A 21,432-nucleotide genomic window follows, 5' to 3' on the forward strand; every position below is an offset into this window, starting at 1 on the left:
TGCTTTTATCTGATGTTACATTTTGATAGTAATTAAAATCACATTTCCTGTCATATGAAAAGCTGTGGAAACGATTTGCTAAAAATCAACTATTTAAATTTTTTTGTAATAAACCTTAAAATTGATTTCAAATTTGTAAATAAATTTATGTTAAAATATTTCATAAAATTAAGACAGATCAGTGCTTACTTCAATATTTATGAGTATTTTTTTTTTTTTATTCCAGTGACTCCATAAAAATCATGTCTAAGTTGATGTCGAAAAAAAGAAAAGTTGATGCTGAGTGTCATGTTTTTAATGAGCCGTGGCCAATTAATTACTTTTTTGCAATGAGTAATGATACTTGCACTTGTCTTATTTGCAATGAAGCCTTGTCGGTATTCAAGGAATATAATGTGAAACGTCGCTACACCACAAAACATGCCTCAAATTACGATAAATTTCAAGGAGTTTTGTGGAAGGAAAAACCTCCAAGAACTAACTTAACTTTTCAAATTTAACAACAGAAGATTAGAACTTTTACTCATCAGAATTTATCTGTAGTTAGAGCTAGTTTTCGAGCCTCCCAAATCATTGCCGAAGAAGGAAGGCCTTTACGGAGGGCGAATTTGTAAAATGAATTTGTTCGGAAATTACAGAAGTATGTCCCGAGAACATAAAGAATTTTGCGTCTGTAAGTTTATCTTCAACTGTAATGAGCATTGAAGATTTAGGAGCTAATGTTTAAAATCAATTCATAGAAAAAGTTCATGAATTTTCACATTTTTCAATAGCAATTGATGAGAGTGAAGGTACAAGCCATACAGTTCAATTACTAATTTATATCCGAGGTGTAAATCAAAATTTTGAAACGACTGAAGAGCTAGTTGCATTAAAAAGCTTGAAGGATACAACAACAGGTGAAAATATATTTTTGAATGTGTCAGAAGCAACTGATGGCCTCAAATTGAATTTGGATTTGCTATCAGTAATTACGACCGATGGTGTTAAAAATATGGTCAGTGCTAAAATTGGGTTCATGAGTCAGCTTCATAAATATCTTGAGAGTAAAAATATTAAAATTCATTGTATAATTCACCTTCAGTCTTTGTGTGTAAAATTTTTGGACGTAGACTCAGTCATGTCAACAGTAAATTTTCTTGAAACAATTGAGGCTGAATACGAAAATTTGTTGTACCACACTGAAATATAATGGTCGAGTTGCAGTAATGTGTTGAAGCGATTTTTTGAAACTTAGGATCGAAATAGATCTATTTATGAACAAAAAATTGAAACCTGTCCCGGAACTGTCAGATCTGAAATGGTTATGGAACCTTGCCTTTTTAACAGATATATATGAACATCTGAATTTTCTTAATATGAAACTACAAGAATGAGACAAATTTGTCAATGAATTGTATTATAATTAAAAGCATTTGAAACAAAACTGGAGTTATTTAAAAGTCAACTGCTTCGGAATAATTTTTCACAGTTTCTACGTTGCAATAATTTATATAAAATTAATTTTCATTTGATTTAAGCCTTAGTAATCAATGCAAATGTGCAAAATTGTTGTAAGGTTGTAAGCTTAGGTATATTCATTACATCTTAATTTATTTGTAATATATAATATGCAATTATTTTCTTCAGATCTGTCCGACTTATAACAGTCCTGGTGATTGTTCTGTTAGCTGCAGCTGTTCTCACTGTAGTTACCTGGGTACAGAAGTTAAGGGCAAGTCTAAATATTTCTGTGCTTAAAAGCAAGTGTTAATAATAAATCTAGATAGTTTTCATATTCTACTATTGTGTGTAACATATTTAAGTTTAAATTTATTTTTAGCTTACCTAAATTAGAAACAACATCATGCTGCCAGAGCCGAAATTATGCTCATTATAATCAGATATACACAGATGGCTCAAAGTTGGACATAGCAGTAAGATTGCTATTGCAGTCTTGCTGTAGAAGGCTATACAATCTTGCCCGCTTACACTGTTTCAGCCTCTCTACCAACTGAATTTAGCTGTTTGCCATTTATCTAGCAGTTGAGCATCTAGACTCAAAACCAACACTTAGCATACTGTGGACTCTGATTCTTTAACTGCTGTCAACTCAGTGAAAAATAAAATGTGTCCTGACCATCTCCTTCTGAAACAAATTGGACCCATCTGATCTGGGTACAAGACAGCCAGTAAACTGGGATATCCTTTTGGATACTGGGGAAAAATAATGATAATATAGACTCCAGCTCTCAGGGCAAAATGTATGGCAGGAACATACTAATTAAACTATGGAAATTAAGATACAGCCATCTCTCTGAGCTGCAGAAAGAAAAGATATATTTTTATTTATTAGAAATCTGTAGGACTCAGTAATACTGAAATATACTTGGAAAATGAAATAAGTCCATAGAACTTGTCTTTCTAAAGACAAATTTGAACCCCCTTTTTGTGAAGAAAAATGTTTTTTTTTTTTTTTTTTTTTTTTTTTCATTTCTAATCAGTGCACCCACCTTGCAATTTGAGTGATAAACAATAACTCATAGGCACAATATAGACATTGTAACACTTGAGTCAAAACTCACTATGACAACAACAAAACAAAAGAGCCAAGTTTTATTGTAGGACTGGAAAGGAAAATATGCAAATAAGGAACACTTTGATCAATATATGCCACATTAACTTTACATACTATAAATTACTGATGGAAAAGTGTTATGAACACAATAAAGAATTATGGATGGCATTTTTGGATATAAAGAAAGTGTTTGATGCCATAAAGAGAGAGAAGTGTGGGAGATTTTGAGAAAATTAGGGATAGAGGAACAGCATTGTTATGGGCCTATATGAGAGCTTGAAGGACAGAGTGGATGATCTCGAAGAATCAAATTGAGGGGCCCATGAAGCTCTCAGCTGCCTACATCAATGCCAGAGTTTGCACTTGATCATCATGCAACACAGCGGCAACCCGCGAGGCAGAACGCGCTGTTCCCACAGGAACTAGTAGTTGTTGGTGACTCTATTGTCAGGCAAATGGGGAACATATTGTGTAAAAAAGGATAGGTGGAACAGGACCAGGGTATGTCTGCCAGGGGCAAAGGCTGATAATGTATAGCAGATATCTTTTAAGAGCACAAAAGGTGATATTGTTGTATATATTGGCACAATAATATTAAGAGTAGAAGACCAGCGAAATTACTTAACAAGTACAGGTCACTGTTGAAAAGAAAGCCGTGAATTAGGGTTGAATTTGAAAGTGTCTGCAATTCTGCACAGACACGATAGGAGGAAGTATATGATGAGAGCCTTGTCGATCAATTCGGCCCTGGAGAGATTGTGCAAGGCTCATGGGGTAGAATTTATCTCAGCCTTGTCTGTACTTGTTAACAGGAGAGATTGTTTCTACAGGGATGGGATACACTTAAATAGAAAGGGTGCAAGAATATTTGCTGATGCTATTGAGCAGGGTTAGGTGGGTCAAAAAACTGCTAGCTTGGGGGGGGGGGGGAGATACACGGATTAATAGATTAACAGTATAGCCACTGGCAGAGGTGAAAGTGATTCTTGCACTGCTTCTATTGGAATGAGCAGCAGCCTGGAAAACAAGGTGCAGGGTATTTCCGAGACTGCTGGGAGTCATTGCAGTACATGTAAACACAGGTTGTGTTAGGGTAGCTAAGAATAGGAACAGGTGCATATATACTTGCGTGTACATCAATGCTAGGTGTTTGGTAAATAAATTTGATGAATTTGAGGTGTTGGTCAAAATATCAAAGGCAGATATTGTTGGGATATCAGAGACAGGGTGTCACACAGATATAAGGAATGTAAAACTGGAATTTGGGGAGTACAATGTGTACAGGAAGGATAGACAGGATAGGAAGGGAGAAGGGGTTATGCTATTAGTTAAGAAACACATAAAATCCAAGGAAGTGCAGCCAGTCGACATCGCTGGACAGTGCAGTGTCGAGTCAGTTTTGTGTGACAAATCTGGAAGATCAAAATTGAGAGTAGGTGTGTGTTATAAGCCTAATGACTCTGATGAGTATAATAAAAAATTGTACAGGGAAATAGTGGGCCAGTAAATCAGAGAGTCTTATAATGGACGATTTTAATTTCCTGGATATTTACTGGAATTTGTGGTTTGGTCACTCACACTAGCAAGGCTTTTGTGGATTTATTGGATGATTGTTTTCTACATCAGCATGTTTGGGAGGCAATTAGAGGGATTAATACTCTTGATGTGATTATCAGTAGTGATTCTTCATGCATTAAGAATCTGCAGATAAAGGAACCACTAGGTGGCAGTGGTCACAGTGTGCTCAAGTGGGATTTACCCAAAGAGGTAACTACCATCAAGAGTAATGGGAAGGGTTTTTGCCTTTGTAAAGGTGACTATGGAGGTCTGAGACAGTATTTAAATTCTATACGGTGGGACCAACTGATGATGTTACCAACAGCAAACTCAAAATGGGAAGCATTCAAAGAACCTATCTTGGAAGCTACTAGGCTTTACATACCAACTAAGAAATATTGTTCAAAATTTAGGCCTAAATGGATGTCAGATGCACTAATGAGACATGTGGCAGAGAAGAAAAATGCACGGGATACATATAAATTAATGGGTGGCATGGAAGCCTATGATAGATATAAGCTGGTCTGTAACCAAGCCACAAAGGAGATTAGGTAGGCAAAGGCAGATTATGAGAAATCTTTGTCAAAGAATGCAAAGAAAAACAGCAAAGAGTTCTTTACCTATGTAAATTCTAGAAGGAAAGGGATGAATCAGATTGGTCCAATGAATATTGATGGTTTAACTGTTGATGATGCTGCTCAGGTGGCTAACAAACTAAATGAGTATTTTGCATCTACATTCAGACATGAGGAGTTATTCAGGGAGAGGAATGCCAGAGGTGAATTAAACTCTGGTACTGAGCTAGATGATTTTGTAATAACTGAAAGGAAAGCAGAGGAGAAATTGTTGAAGATAAACATACAAAAGGCACTCAGGGTGGATGGGATCTATCCAGTTATATTAAAGGAGGCAACAAAGGAAGTAAGGAAACCCTTTGCCATAATTATGAGAGCTTCCTTGGACTCAGGGGAGGTACCCATGGACTGGAGATGTGCAAATGTGACCCCAATTCACAAAAGGGGATCAAAGGGCAATACAATTACAGACTTGTTAGTTTAACTTCTGTTCCAAGGAATTTAATGGAGGCATTGGTTAAAGAAGAACTACTGGATCATCTAGACAAGACTTCAGTTATAGCTCAGACACAGCATGGTTTTGTTAAGGGGAAGTCTTGTCTGACCAATTTGATTGGATACTATGATGTGGTTATAGAAGAACTGGATGCAGGAAATAACTTTGATATCATATATTTGGATCTTAGAAAGGCTTTTGATACTGTTGCATATGGAAGACTGCTGCACAAATTGGAGGAGTGTGGCATTGGAGGCAAATTGCTGCTATGAATAAAGGGATGGTTGAGTGGGAGAAGACAGAGTGGTAATCAATGGATACTGACTGCTCTTTGTGGACTAACCCTGGTTATTAGTGGAGTCCCTCAGGGTTCGGTGTTGGGCCCATTGTTGTTTTCTGTATTTATAAATGATATTGATGATGGTATATCAGGCTTAATGTCCAAGTTTGCAGATGATATGAAGGTTGGCAGGGTTGTTAAGGACACTGATGACAGTACACTGCTGCAACAGGATCTAGAAAAGTTGAGCAGATGGGCTGAGAGGTGGCAAATGAAGTTTAACATTGACAAATGTATAGTACTACATATGGGAAGCAGTAACCCCAGAGTAACGTATCAACTCTGTGATACTATACTGACAGTGGTAGAGAATGAAAAGGACCTGAGGGTAATTGTGCAGACAGATATGAAGTTTTCTGAGCAGTGCAGACGGTTTGCAAGAGTAGCTCATGGTGTCTTCTCAATGATATACAGGAATTTTTCTAGCAGGGATAAGGAGGTGATTATCCCCTTGTATAAGGCAATGGTCAGACCATGCCTTGAGCACTGTATACAGGTCTGGAGGCCTCATTTTATGAAGGATGTAGAGCTGTTGGAACGAGTACAGAGAAGGGCAACAAGGTTAATGAATGGAATGAAGGGTTGCTCTTACGAAGAAAAGCTTAAGTTTTGCAAATTACAGTGTCTGGAGACTAGGTACCTGTGAGGTGATCTGATTGAGGTGTATAAAGTGTTGAGCATGCTCAATGCTGATGGGATTCTTCCTCTTGCTCAGAAAATCACCTGAGAGTGCATAAATTCAAATTGAGGAAACACAGTTGCAGGATAGATGTGCAGAAGTTTGTCTTTAGCCAGCAGGTAGTTGATTGGCAGAACAGACTTCCATCTTTTGTTGTGGAAGTTGATAGCCTAAATAAATTTAAGGCTGAGCTGGACAGAAATTTGGAATGAAGGGAGGGGTGAAATGGGAGCATTTTTTTTGGCTGATGCTGCATTAGCTTGCTTTCTTGCATCGTATGCCTCTACTAATGATAATGCTAATCTTGTGGAGAGAATTGAGAATATTAGCATTAGTAGAGGCATATGATGCAAGAAAGCAAGCTTATGCAGCATCAGCAAAAAAAAAAAACCCTTCCACTTCACCCCTGCGTTCGTTCGAAATACCTGTCCAGCTGATCCTTAAATTTATTTAGGCTATCAACTTCCACAACAAGGGATGGAAGTCTGTTCCACCAACCAACTACTCGCTGGGGAGTAGTTGGTTGGTGAAGTTTCACTAGGGAGTAAAGCACACTCGTTGTCCCAAGCCCGTAGAAGGTCCTCATCACTGGAAAACTGCCTCCCTTTTAGCTTCATTTTCACATGCGGGAACAGTGCAAAGTCGCAGGGAGCAAGGTCTGGACTGTAGGGAAGGTGCTCGAGAAGTTTCAGTCCTGTCATGGTCAAATATTCGGTGTAGGCTTTGGCGCGGTGAGCTGGAGAATTATCGTGATGGAGGTACCAGGTGTCCATTCTTGACTTTGGCCGCAGGTTCTTCATAGATCCAATGACTTTAGGCAGGCATTGTTCAGTATACCACTTAGCTGTGACTGTCTTCTGCGTGTCCAAAACGACACGTTCCACAATTCCACTTGATTTGAAAAATACAGCTATCATTTTCTTCTTTACAGATCGGGATTTTCTGACAATTACGGGTGTGGCGTCATCATCAAAGACCCAAACTTTGTTTTGAGCCTTGGTCGGCAGATCATAATAGTACAGCCAAGTCTCGTCACCTGTCACGATGTTGTTCACATACCGAGATTGTCCCTTATCAAACTTTTTTAACATCTCCCGGCACCAAGTCACACGTCGTGTCATCTGCTCTTCAGTCAGTTGATGCGGCACCCAGAGAGAAAAAAGTTTCTTCACGTGCAAATGATCTTGCAGAATCGAACGAATTGCTGGTGCATTTAGGCCCAAAGTATCCTCTATCTGTTGGTAGGTCACTCGCCTGTTTTCGTCAAGCATTTTCCTCACAGCAGTAACGTTTTCCTCCGTAACTGACGTTCGTGGCCTTCCCGGCCTCTCAGAATCCTCCAGAGTGAAATTTCCTATTCTCTTTACCACCCGAATATCGTTGTACGATGTGGCCAATCATCATCTAGTGCAAGAGTCATTTCTTCTAAGCACTGGTCTATGGTTAAACCATGCACGAAATTATACCGCAAAACTGTCCTTATCTCATTTCGTGACCACGATGCCATCGCAAGCATTTTACACTCTCACTACTAATGAATAACTAAGCCCATCGACTTGGCGCGGCGGCTACTATGCACATATGAACATGTCTCAACATGCAGCAACAAGCAGCTTCCTGTGATTCATTGTTGCATCATATTGCAAAACTTTCCTAGTACCCTTTGTATATCATTGATAAGGCACCATGAGCTACTCTTGCAGCCCGTCTGCACAGCTCAGAGAACGTCATATCTGCCTGCACAATTACCCCCAGGTACTTCTCATTCTCTACCACTGTCAGTGTAGTACCACAGAGTTGATACGTTGCTCTGGGGTTGCTGTTTCCCATATGTAGTACTTTACATTTGTCAATGTTAAACTTCATTTGCCACCTCTCAGCCCACCTGCTCAACCTTTCCAGATCCTGTTGCAGCAGCATAGCGTCAGTAGTGTCCTTAACAGCCCTGCCAACCTTTGTATCGTCTGCAAACTTGGACATTAAGCTTGATATACCATCATCAATATTATTTATAAATACAGAAAACAACAATGGACCCAACACTGAACCCTGAGGGACTCCACTAATAACATTAGTCCACGATGAGCAGTGTCCATTAATTACCACTCTCTGTCTTCTGCCACACAACCATCCCTTTATCCATAGCAACAATTTGCCACCAATGCCACACTGCTCCAATTTGTGCAGCAGTCTTCCATGTGCAACAGTATCAAAAGCCTTTCTAAGATCCAAATATATAATATCAGTTATTCCCTGCATCCAATTATTTTGTGACTACATCATAGTATCCAATCAAATTGGTCGGGCAAGACCTTCCCTTAACAAAACCAGGCTGTGTTTGAGCTATAACTGAATTCTTGTCAAGATGATGCTGCAGTGCTTCTTTAACCAGTGCTTCCATTAATTTTCCTGGAACAGAAGGTAAACTCACAGGTCTATAATTACTTGTGTCAGCCTGTGAACCTCCTTTGTGAATTGGGGTTACATTTGCACATCTCCAGTCTGTGGGTACCTCCCTTGAGTCCAAGGAAGCTCTCATAATTATGGCTAACGGATTGCTTACTTCCTTTGCTGCCTTCTTTAATATTACTGGATAGATCCCATCCATCCCAGGTGCCTTTCTTGTATTTATCTTCAACAATTTCTCCTCCACTTTACTCTCAATTATTACAAGATCATCTAGCTCACTGCCAGTGTTTACTTCATCTATGGCATTCCCCTTCCTGAATAACTCCTCATGTGTGAATGTAGATGCAAAATATTGATTTAGTTTGTTAGCTACCTGAGCAGGATCATGAACAGTTGAACCATTGATATCAAGTGGACCAATCTGATTCATCCCCTTCCTTCTAGAGTTTACATAAGTAAAGAACTCCTTGCTGTTTTTCTTTGCATCCCTTGCCAAAGATTTCTCGTAATCTGCCTTCGCCTGTCTAACCTCCTTTGTAACTTGTTTACAGATCAACTTATATCTATCATAGGCTCCTGTGTCACATGTTAATTTATATGTATCCCATGCATTTTTCTTCTCTGCCATGTCTCATTAGTTCATCCGACATCCATTTAGGCCTGAACCTTGAACAATATTTCTTAGTTGGTATGTAAAGCCTAGTAGCCTTCAAGATAAGTTCTTTGAATGCTTCCCATTTTGAGTTTGCTGTTGGTAACATCATCAGTTGGTCCCACTGTATAGAATTTAAATACTGTCTCAGACCATCGTAGTCGCCTTTACAAAAGCAATAACCCTTCCCTTTACCCCTGATGGTAGTTACCTCCTTGAGTAAATCCCACTTGAGCACACTGTGACCACTGCCACCTAGTGGTTCCTGTATCTGCAGATTCTTAATGCATGAAGAATCACTACTGATAATCAAATCAAGAGTATTACTCTCTCTAGTTGCCTCCCGAACATGCTGATTTAGAAAACAATCATCCAATAAATCCACAAAAGCCTTGCTAGTGTGTGAGTGACCAGCCCCCAAATTCCAGTCAATATCTGGGAAATTAAAATCCCCCATTATAAGACTCTCTGATTTACTGGCCCACTCTATTTTGTGCAAGATTGTGCACTCTAAGATTGTGCAAGGCTCAAGGGGTAGAATTTTTTTCAGCCTGGACTGTACTTGTTAACAGGAGAGATTGCTTCTACAGGGATGGGATACACTTAAATAGAAAGGGTGCAAGAATATTTGCTGATGCTATCGAGGCAGTGTTATGTGGGTCGGAAAACTACTAGCTTGGGGGAAGACAAAGACCAATACATTGACAGTAGCCACTGGCAGAGGTGAAAGAGATTCTTACACTGCTTCTATTAGAATGAGCAGAAGCCTGAAAAACAAGATGCACGGTATTTCAGAGACTGCTGGGGGCCATTGCGGTACAAGTAAACACATGGGTTGTGTTAGGGTAGCTAAGAATAGAAACAGGTGCAGGTATACTTGCGTGTACACCAATGCTAGGAGTTTAGTAAATAAATTTGATGAATTTGAGGTATTGCTCAAAACACCGAAGGCAGATATTGTTGGGATATCAGAGACGTGGTGTCACACAGATATAAGGGATGCAGAACTGCAATTTGGGGAGTACAACGTCTACAGAAAGGATAGACAGGATAGGAAGGGGGGAGGGGTTATGCTATTAGTTAAGAAACACATAAAAACCAAGGAAGTGAAGCCAGTCGACATCGCTGGACAGTGCAGTGTTGAGTCAGTTTGGTGTGACATAAGCATTGGGAGATCACAATTGAGAGTAGGAGTGTGCTATAGGCCTAATGACTCTGATGAGTATAATAAAGAACTGTACAGGGAAATAGAGTGGGCCAGTAAATCAGAGAGTCTTATAATGGGAGATTTCAATTTCCCAGATATTGACTGGAATTTGGGGTCTGGTTACTCACACACTAGCAGGGCTTTTCTGGATTTATTGGATGATTGTTTTCTACATCAGCATGTTCGGGAGGCAATTGGAGGGAGTAATACTCTTGATTTGATTATCAGCAGTGATTCTTCATGCATTAAGAATCTGCAGATAAATGAACCACTAGGTGGCAGTGATCACAGTGTGCTGAAGTGGGATTTACTCAAAGAGGTAACTACCATTAGGGGTAAAGGGAAGGGTTATTGCTTCCGTAAAGGCGACTACGATGGACTGAGATAGTATTTAAATTCTATACAGTGGGACCAACTGATGATGTTACCAACAGCAAATTCAAAATGGGAAGCATTCAAAGAACTTATCTTGGAAGCTACTAGGCTTTACATACCAACTAAGAAATATTGTTCAAGGTTTAGGCCAAAATGGATGTCAGATGAACTAATGAGGCATATGACAGAGAAGAAAAATGCATGGGATACTTACAAATTAACACATGACACAGAAGCCTATGATAGATACAAGTTGATATGCAACCAAGTTACAAAGGAGGTTAGGCAGGCGAAGGCAGATTACGAGAAATCCTTGGCAAGGGATGCAAAGAAAAACAGCAAAGAGTTCTTTACTTATGTAAACTCTAGAAGGAAGGGGATGAATCAGATTGGTCCACTTGATATTGATGGGTCAACTGTTGATGATCCTGCTCAGGTAGCTAACAAACTAAATTAATATTTTGCATCGACATTCACACATGAGGAGTTATTCAGCAAGGGGAATGCCAGAGGTGTATTCAACTCTAGCAGTAAGCTACAGAATCTTGAAATAACTGGGAGTAAAGTGGAGGAGAAACTGTTGAAGATAAACACAAGAAAGGCACCCGGGGTGGATGGGATCTATCCAGTTATATTAAAGGAGGCAGCAAAGGAAGTAAGCAAACCCTTAGCCATAATTATGAGAGCTTCCTTGGACTCAGGGGAGATATCCATAGACTGGAAATGTGCAAATGTGACCCCAATTCACAAAGGAGGATCAAAGGCTGACACAAGTAATTATAGACCTGTGAGCTTAACTTCTGTTCCAGGAAAATTAATAGAGGCACTGGTTAAAGAAGCACTGCAGGATCATTTAGACTTCAGTTATAGCTCAGACACAGCATGGTTTTGTTAAGGGGAAGTCTTGCCTGACCAACTTGATTGGATACTATGATGCAGTCACAAAAGAACTGGATGCAGGGAATAACTTTGATATTATATACTTGGATCTTAGAAAGGCTTTTGATACTGTTGCACATGGAAGACTGCTACACAAATTGGAGCAGTGTGACATTGGAGGCAAATTGCTGCTATGGATAAAGGGGTGGTTGAGGGGGAGAAGACAGAGAGTGGTAATCAATGGACACTGCTCATCGCCGACTAATGTTATTAGTGGAGTCCCTCAGGGGCAATACCTTTTGAGCAATACCTCAGGGCTCAGTGTTGGGTCCATTATTGTTTTCTGTATTTATAAATGATATTGATGATGGTATATCAAGCTTAATGTCCAAGTTTGCAGACGATACAACGGTTGGCAGCGTTGTCAAGGACACTACTGACACTATGCTGCTGCAACAGGATCTGGAAAGGTTGAGCAGATGGGCTGAGAGGTGGCAAATGAAGTTTAACATTGACAAATGTAAAGTACTACATATGGGAAACAGCAACCCCAGAGCAACGTATCAACTCTGTAGTACTTCACTGACAGTGGTAGAGAATGAAAGGGACTTGGGGGTGGTTGTGCAGGCAGATATGAAGTTCTCTGAGCAGTGCAGATGGGCTGCAAGAGTAGCTCATGGAGTATTGTCAATGATATACAGGAATTTTTTCAGCAGGGATAAGGAGGTGATTATTCCATTGTATAAGGCATTGGTCAGGCCACACCTAGAGTACTGTATACAGGTCTGGAGGCCTCATTTCAAGAAGGATGTAGAGCTGCTGGAACGAGTACAGAGAAGGACAACAAGATTAGTGAATGGAACAAAGGGGTGCTCTTACGAAGAAAGGCTTAAGTTTTGCAAATTACAGTGTCTGGAGACTAGGCACCAGTGAGGTGAGAGGTGTATAAAGCCTTGAATGGTTTAAGCATGCTCAATGCTGATGGGATTCTTCCTCTAGCTCAGAAAAATCACCTGAGAGGGCATAAATTCAAATTGAGGAAAGACAGATGTAGGATAGACGTGCGGAAATTTGCCTTTAGCCAGCGGGTGGTTGGTTGGTGGAACAGACTTCCATCCCTTGTGGTGGAGGTTGATAGCCTAAATAAATTTAAGGCTCAGCTGGACAGGTATTTTGAACGAACAGAGGGGTGAAGTGGAAGTGGGGTTTTTTTTTTTTTTTGGCTGATGCTGCATAAGCTTGCTTTCTTGCATCAAATGCCTCTACTAATGCTAATGCTAATTTCCCTGTACAGTTTCTTATTATACTCATCAGTCATTAGGCCTATTGCACACTCCTACTCTCAATTTTGATCTCCCAATGCTTATGTCACACCAAACTGAATCGACACTGCACTGTCCAGCGATCTCGACTTGCTTCATTTCCTTGGATTTTATGTGTTTCTTAACTAATAGCATAACCCTTCCTCCCTTCCTATCCTTTCTGTAGACGTACTCCCCAAATTCCAGTTCTGCATTACTTATCTCTGTGTGACACCACGTCTCTGATATCCCAACAATATCCGCCTTTAATGCTTTGAGCAATACCTCAAATTCATCAAATTTATTTACTAAACTCCTAGCATTGGTGTACACGCAAGTATACATGCACCTCTTCTTTTTCTTAGCTACCCTAACACAACCCATGTGTTTACTTGTACCCCAATGACTCCCAGCAGTCTCTGAAATATCCTGCATCTTATTTTCCAAGCTGCTGCTCATTCCAATAGAAGCAGTGCAAGAATCACTTTCACCTCTGCCAGTGGCTACTGTTAATCTATTAGTCCTTGTATTCCCCCAATCTAACAGTTTTCCGACCCACCTAACACTGCCTCGATAGTATCAGCAAACATTCTTGCACCCTTTCTATTTAAGTGTATCCCATCCCTGTAGAAGCAGTCTCCCCCTGTTAACAAGTACAGACAAGGCTGAAACAAATTTTACCCCTTGAGCCTTGCACAATCTTTCCAGGGCCGAATTGATCGACAGGGCTCTCATCATATACTCCCTCCTATCGTGTCTGTGCAGAATTGCAGACACTTTCAAATTCAACCTAATTCATGGCTTTTTTTCAACAGTGACCTGTACTTGTTAAGTAATTCTGCCGGTCTCCTACTCTTAATATCATTAGTGCCAACGTGTACAACTACATCACCTTTTGTGCCCTTAAAAGATGATATCCGCTCTCCAGCGTCATCAACCTTTGCCCCTGGCAGACATATCCTGGTTCACCTATCCTTTTTACAAAGCATGTTTCCCATTTCCCTGACAATAGAGTCACCAACAACTACTAGTTCCTTTGGGACCAGCGCATTCTGCCTTGAGGTTTACCGCTGTGTTGCGTGATGCCCAAGTGCAAGCTCTGGTGTTGGTGTGGGCAGCTGAGAGCTTGATGGGCCCCTCACTTTTAATCCTTCGAGGGCATCCACCCTGTCCTTCAAGCTATCATATAGGTCCATAACAACACTGAGTTGTCGCCTGATTTCCTTACACTCCTTGCATCACGCACATACAAAGATATCCCCCATGGCAGTATCATGTCCCGTACCTGACTGCTCCACGAACATCAAGCAACTAATGCATTTTAAAAGCCTGTGATTCAGAGGGCAACTGCCCCCCTCAGTTCTCCCCTGAGCCACAGTACTCCCATTAGCTCAAGCCTTTTGCTTTGCTGCTCTGGTCTGAGTCATGATTTCGATTTAATTTCAATAAAATTTCAATTTCAGTACAAAATTAAAACCCTAAACTTGTATCCCAACACAGTGATAACACTATATTTATGTTTCAGTATCGAGTGTTATCTACGAAATCCTTTTATATAACTTCCGTATCAAGTTTTAAGTATTAATTATTTATTTTTGCTAATTATTTACGTTACGTAATCTAAGTCGTTATATGTATATAGTTAAAAGTACAATTTAATTGACAATGAAGTTCAACAAGATTAATAGATTTACCGATTAATTGACAATATTATATTATGTACTATACTATACCAAGCTTATGCTATCTAGTTCGAGATATTTTGTATTGCGTAACAATGGCGGCAATTTATAAAGGGTAAATCTACGGACACTTAAGTATCGATTAACTTCCAAATCTCGCTTGTGATTTATATGAAAATAATTTGATATAACAATTGGTTAATAAATCGGCTAAATATGGTTAAAAAAAACCTCTCATTCAACGGAGCTGCAACTTGTAACACGTGGATTTGATACCCTTACTGATACTAAGTAATATCTACAAAATCTCTATATAAGTTAATATGCCAATTTAAGCTAATAAAACAGAAAATAAATCAGAAAAAACTTCTCTGTTCCAGTAGCGGCAATAAGCTACGTCCGCACAGGCTACTCTCGTTCTCAAACATGTGCACCAATACAAGGGACAAGGGACAAGGTATTCTTGTATTGATTGCGGCCTCCAGGGTTACCCCTATATACCGCTGTAGCATCTGTAGGTTATTTATAGCCGGCAAGTGTGTGTAAGTGTGTGTGTGTGTGTAAGTATATATGTGTGTTGTGATGGTTGTTGTTTGCCGGCCCTGGAGTCTTAGCAGCCGGGAGGCAGGGAGCAAGCTACCTGCGTCCCGACTCCTGTCCCTAGCCACGTGGGGGCGCTCCAGGAACTATCTAAATTACACTTAGTGGGATTCCAACAAGTGAAATCCCGGTTATAGTAAATAATGAATAGGGAGGATAAAGTAGGAGAAAAGAAAGTAGAAGAAGAAATGAGAGCAAAACACTCTCTCAGGAAAAAGAAGAAACAGGAAAGAGGAAAACACTAGTTGGAAAATCTAACAAGCGAGAGAGCTTGAAGAGGTAAATGTTTGAAGCCTGAAGGCTTGTACATTTGAAAGAAAGATTCCCCAAGCCGGGAAGGAAGCCCAACTTGCACCGACAAGGGGAAAAAGAAAAGTCTCAAGGAAAGAACATAGGTAATGTACAAGTGGCTATTAGATAGCCATTTAAAAAAAAAAAGAATAAATTAAGATAAATAATAAATACTTATGTCACCGATATGAAACATAGCAGTAAACATATTAACAAATTACACTGCATAAGCAGAGAGTAAAATATACAATATTTACAAAGTAATTAAAATCTTGGCTGAAAAATAAGTCAACCAAGAAATTAACAGAAATAGTCATCCAGAAGAAATGTAGAAACATATATACAAAACACAAAGAGACAAACAGAACTCACCCAAGGCAAATATATGCCAAAGGCAAACCAATAAATACTGTACAAATAAATTAGTTAACCGAATCAAAAGCAATTCTAAATTTAAATCTAAGTATAACAGATCAAAATAATAAGTTAAGTATTAAACAATAATTAATTAATATGCAGAGAAGATGTCTCTGCACAAGTAATCTAATCTATAAACATATGTACATAACCAGCAAGTGCAAAGCTGCTACCACAAGCTGCGAAAAACAAAACTTGTTTCAAATAACAAGACACGTAGAATTAACAATAATGCATAGGTAAGCATAAAAAAAAAAAAAAAAAAAAAAAAATTTGTGCACCAATACAGTGAGCAAAGTAAGAACAGTGATGGGCTTTGAAATAACATCTGGTTTGAGGCAAGGAGGCGTCCTGTCACGAATACTATTCATAGCTGTCATGAATGACATGCAGTGTAGAGTGGTGGAACAACTTGGACAGGACCAGATGAAAGTCATGTGCTTTGCAGATGACCTCTGCATATGGGGAGAGAGCAGGGAACAAGTGCAACGGGAAGTTGATATATGGGCTAGTACGGCCAATGAATTTGAACTGGTTTCATGTCAGGAGAAGAGTGAAATAATAGTTCTAAAGAGCAGTGGCAAGCTTCACAGATACATTACAATGGAAGGGAAAGAGCTAAACATTGTTAACAACTTTAAGTATCTAGGAAGCACCATTACAAAGACTGGAGTGATAGATGAAGAAATAAGTAGAAGGATACAAGCAAGTAGGAATTTCTATAGGCAGACAAGAGATCTGATCTGGAACAGGAACATACCACTGAAGTGTAAGAAGGCTATATAATCAGGCCTATTACGTACCAATCTTGACGTATGCATCTGAAACTTGGACTATAAGGAAAAAGGATGAAAGCAGAATTCAGGGGACAGAAATGAGATTTATGAGGAGCATAGCTGGAAAGACAAGACTCAACAAAAATCAGGAATGATGCAATTAAGGATAGAATTCAGGTTGAAAAACTCCAGGACAGGATTGAAAGGTCCTGTTTGAAATGGTTTGGACATGTAAAGAGGATGAGCAAACTTCTTGGCAAACGAGAGGCGTTTGCCAAGAAGAATGTTTGATTTACAATTAAGGGACAAAAGACCAAGGGGAAACCAAAAATGAGATGACAAGACATGATAAAGACCGATGTCATTAAGAGAGGAGGTAACTGGAGGGAAATCAACGACAGAGAAGTACACGGACAGGGTATGGTGGCAAGGCTTCATACATAGACCCACGGAATAGCGGAATGATGACTGTAAATTACTAAAAATACTGCATTAGATGGAAACATTGTATGCTATGATTTACATATAAGGAAAGTCAAAGCAGTGGAATTCGTAGTTAGCAAAGTAATTTACTGTTGTAAAATAGTATAATGCCACAGTTACCCTAAAAGAGAACAGACAATTATGAAAAATAAAGGTCCTTGCTCAATTCAATCCTTGAAGGTATTAATATCATCAATATAGAAAAAAACTACTGCTGAGATTAGCCAAACTGTAAATGAATTATCATCAATTTTCACCTGAGGAGAATGCTACCATTCCCTCAAAAACCCTTCGCTTTACCCCTGATGGCAGTTACATCTTTAAGTAAATCCCATATCAGTACACTGTGATCACTGCCTCCTAGTAGTTCCTTTATCTGTAAATTCTTAATGCAAGAATAATCACTGCTGATAATCAGATCAAGAGCATTATTCCTCCCTCCGGTTGCCTCTCTAACATGCTGCTGTAGAAAACAATCATCCAATAAATCCACAAAAGCCTTGCTGGTGTGTAAGTAATCAAGCCACAAGTTCCAGTCTATACCTGGGAAGTTAAAATCTCCCATTATAAGACATGATTTACTGGCTCACTCTGTTTCTCTGCACAACTGTTCTTTGTACTCATCAGAGTCATTAAGCCTATAACAAACTCCTACCTTCATTTTTGCTTTCCCAGCGCTTATGTCACACTAAACTGACTCAACATTGCACTGCTCATCTATGTCAACTGAATGCACTTCCTTAGATTTTGTGTTTCTTAACTAACATATCCTTTCCTGTCTATCCTTTCTGTACACACTATACTCCCCAAATTCAACTTCTGCATCCCTTATATCTGAGTGACACCACATCTCTGATATCCCAACAATATCTGCCTCGGATGTCTTAACCAGCACTTCAAATTCATAAAATTTATTTACTATACTCCAAGCATTGGTGTACATGCAAGTATACATGCACCTGTTCTTACTCTTAGTTATTCTAACACAGCCCATGTATTTACTTGTTTCATGACTCCCAGCAGTTCCTGAAATCCACAACAACTTGCTTTCTGGGCTGCTGCTCATTCCAATAGAAGCGGTGCAAGAATCATTTCTGCCTCTGCCTACTGTTAATCTATTAATCTGTGTTTTCCCCCAAGCTAGCAGTTTTCCGACCCACCTAACATTGCCTCGATAGCATCAGCAAATATTCTTGCACCCTTTCTGTTTAAGTGTATCCCATCCCTGTAGAAGCAATCTCTCCTGTTAACAAGCACAGACTATGCTGAGAAAAATTCTATCCTATGAGCACAATCTCTTCAGGGCTAAATTGATTGACAAAGCTCTCATCATATACTCCCTCCTCTCGTGTCTAGGCAGGATTGCAGACACTTTCTGTAACTCAGTACTTTTTTTCAACATTGACCTGTACTTTCTTCCTAACTCGGTACTTTTTTTTAAACATTGACCTGTACTTTTTAATTAAATCCTCAGATCTCCTACACTTAATGTCATTAGTGCTAACATGTACAACGATATCACCTTTTGTGCCCTTAAAAGATGATATCAGTTCTACATCATCAACTTTTGCCCATGGCAGACATACCCACCCTATTCCATCTATCCTTTTTACACAATATATTTCCCGTTTCCCTGACAATTCAGTCACCAACAATAACTAGCACTTGTGGGAACAGCACATTCTGCCCTGAAGGTTGCCGCTGTGTTGCTTGGTGCATGAGAGTGAGCTGTGGCATTGAGTTGGGCAGCCGAGAGCTCGATGGGCCCACATTTTAATTCCTTTGAAGCCATCTACCTGACTCTTCAAGCCCTCATAGACACCCATCAGAACACTGAGTTGGCACCTAATTTCTTCACATTCTCTGCACCTAGCACACACAAGATCTCTCTCGAACAGGACATGGCTAGATCATGTCCTGTTCGAGAGAGATCTGCAAACATGTCGCATTTTGCACATTTTTTTTAGACTGTGATGTATTAGAGAATTGCCCCTTCAGTTCACCTGTGAACCACAGCACTTTCGCTACTTTGCGCATGTTGCTTTGCTACTCTAGTCTTGGGCATGGTTGTTATTTAAATACAATTTAATTAACAATAAAAATTAAAAGGATTTATAAACTAAATTGATTAATTGGCAATACTATATTGTGCTGACAGATTCCTACTACAGGGCTATGTATTATGCTATCTAGTTTTATGTTATACCTTGTGCTATCAAGTTCAAGATATAAGTAATGCTATTCCATATCGATACTACACAATCGTAACTAGGAATATAAAGCTACTTCTAGAAAATAAAGTAATATGCCAATTAAGTCAATAAAATGGTAAAAATTTAAGAAAAATTTCTATTAGCTGGAGCCGTAAAAACTTCCAAGTCATGAAACAAGCAAATACATGGGCTGTGTTAGGGGAACTAAGAGTAAGAACAGGGGCATGTACACTAATGCTAGCAGCATATTAAACAAATTTGATGAATTTGAAGTACCGATTAGCATTAGTTGAGGCATATGATGCAAGAAAGCAAGCTTATACAGAATCAGCCAAAAAAAAAAAAAAAAACCCCTTCCCATTTTATCCATCTGGTCACTCCAAATGTCTCTAGTTCAGCCTTAAATTTATTTAAGCTATCAACTTCCACAACAGCAGATGGAAATCTGTTCCTACCCACTGTCTAAAGGCAAACTTCTGCACAGCTATTCTGCAACTGTCTTTCCTCAATTTGAATCTATGCCTCCTCAGGCCATTCAAAACCATTCAAAGGCCTTACACACCTCAGTCAGGTCACTCTGCAGATGCCTAGTCTCCAGAATCTGCAATTTGCAGAACTGAAGCCTTTCTAGATAGCAGCACCCTTTTGTTCCCTTCACCAATCTGGTTGCCCTTCTCTGCACCTGTTCCAGCAGATCTATATCCTGCCCAAAGTGATTCCTCCAGACCTATATACAATACTCAAGATATGGCCTTGTACAAAGGGATAATCACCTCCTAATCCCTGCTAGCAAAGTTTCTGTATATCATTGATCATTGATAAAACTCCATGAGCTATTCTGGCAATATGTCTTCACTGCTCAGAGAATTTCATATCTGACTGCACAATTACCCCCAGGTCTTTTTCATTTTCCACTACCCTGAGTGTAGTACCATACAGTTGTTAAGTTACTCTGGGATTACTGCTACCCATATGCAGTACCTTGCATTTGTCAGTGTTAAACTTCAACTGCCATTACTCAGACCTAAGACAGGAAGTCAGAGATATGTGGCATATGGAATGAGTAATGGCCATCCTGATCATAGTGTCAATTGAGTCACCAATTGACATGGAGGCCTATTGTTGCTAGTTCTTATGGAGGCTCTTTGGCACCCCTGGCATGGTGCCAAATGGCTTCCATGAAAACTAGCAACAATAGGCCTCCCAGAGAATACTTACATTCTTATTGTCCTACAGGTGATCCCAAACACTCTCTTACTATCCTGTAGGATAGTAAGAGAGTTCCTTGACCAACAGTAACAATAAATAGTAACCGGACACAACTAGCCACTCCATGCACTTGGTACTGGTAAATGTCACAGGATGTAAAAAATCACATACAGGAGAAAAATTTATTTTTATTTTTTTATAATAATAATAATAACTTTGTTGAACAAGAGAAGAAGGCAATTTAGAATGTACGGGATTACTTCCAGAAAAACAAGCACCAATCTAGCAAGCCATAAGAAAGATAGACAAATGGCTCATAACACTCAACCTCAACAAGGAAACCACACTCACACAGACAGAAGAAACAAAGAGAGAAAGATAGGCAAAGAAGACACTCTATGGCAGACACTATAATGACATCCATCAAGACTACATAAGATGACTTCTAACACTTGGCTCATGAAAAGAAGGCTCTTCCCTGAGATGAAGGATTCATGCTCACTATCCACAACCAAGTAATCAACACCAGGAACTGTAGGAAATATAGTTTCTGCCAATGACCCTGGAGTAACAGATGACACTTGTCGATGATGCCACCTGGCCCCAGAAACAATCCAGCACATCACCATGGGATGCGGGGTGGTCATCCAGATGGAGTACACTCAGACACACCCAAGTGGCCAGAATAATACATCAGAAGCTAGCACAAAAATACCAGCTGATCAAAGAAAGTT

General features: G+C 39.5%; 1 protein-coding gene across 1 annotated transcript in view; it reads left to right on the top strand.

Annotated features, from left to right (window-relative positions):
• Ac76E (adenylate cyclase type 2 Ac76E) overlaps positions 1–21,432 on the top strand; it is a 143,011-nt gene that overhangs the window by 40,047 nt on the left and 81,532 nt on the right. The window contains exon 13 of the mRNA XM_090376863.1: positions 1,630–1,714. Coding sequence (XP_090232989.1) covers positions 1,630–1,714 — 85 coding nt within the window. The remainder of the gene's footprint in view (positions 1–1,629; positions 1,715–21,432) is intronic.

Source organism: Mastigoproctus giganteus, chromosome 7 (genome assembly GCF_048544385.1).
Source record: "Mastigoproctus giganteus isolate SK-2022 chromosome 7, ASM4854438v1, whole genome shotgun sequence".
In the NCBI taxonomy this organism is placed as follows: Eukaryota; Metazoa; Arthropoda; class Arachnida; order Uropygi; family Thelyphonidae; genus Mastigoproctus; species Mastigoproctus giganteus.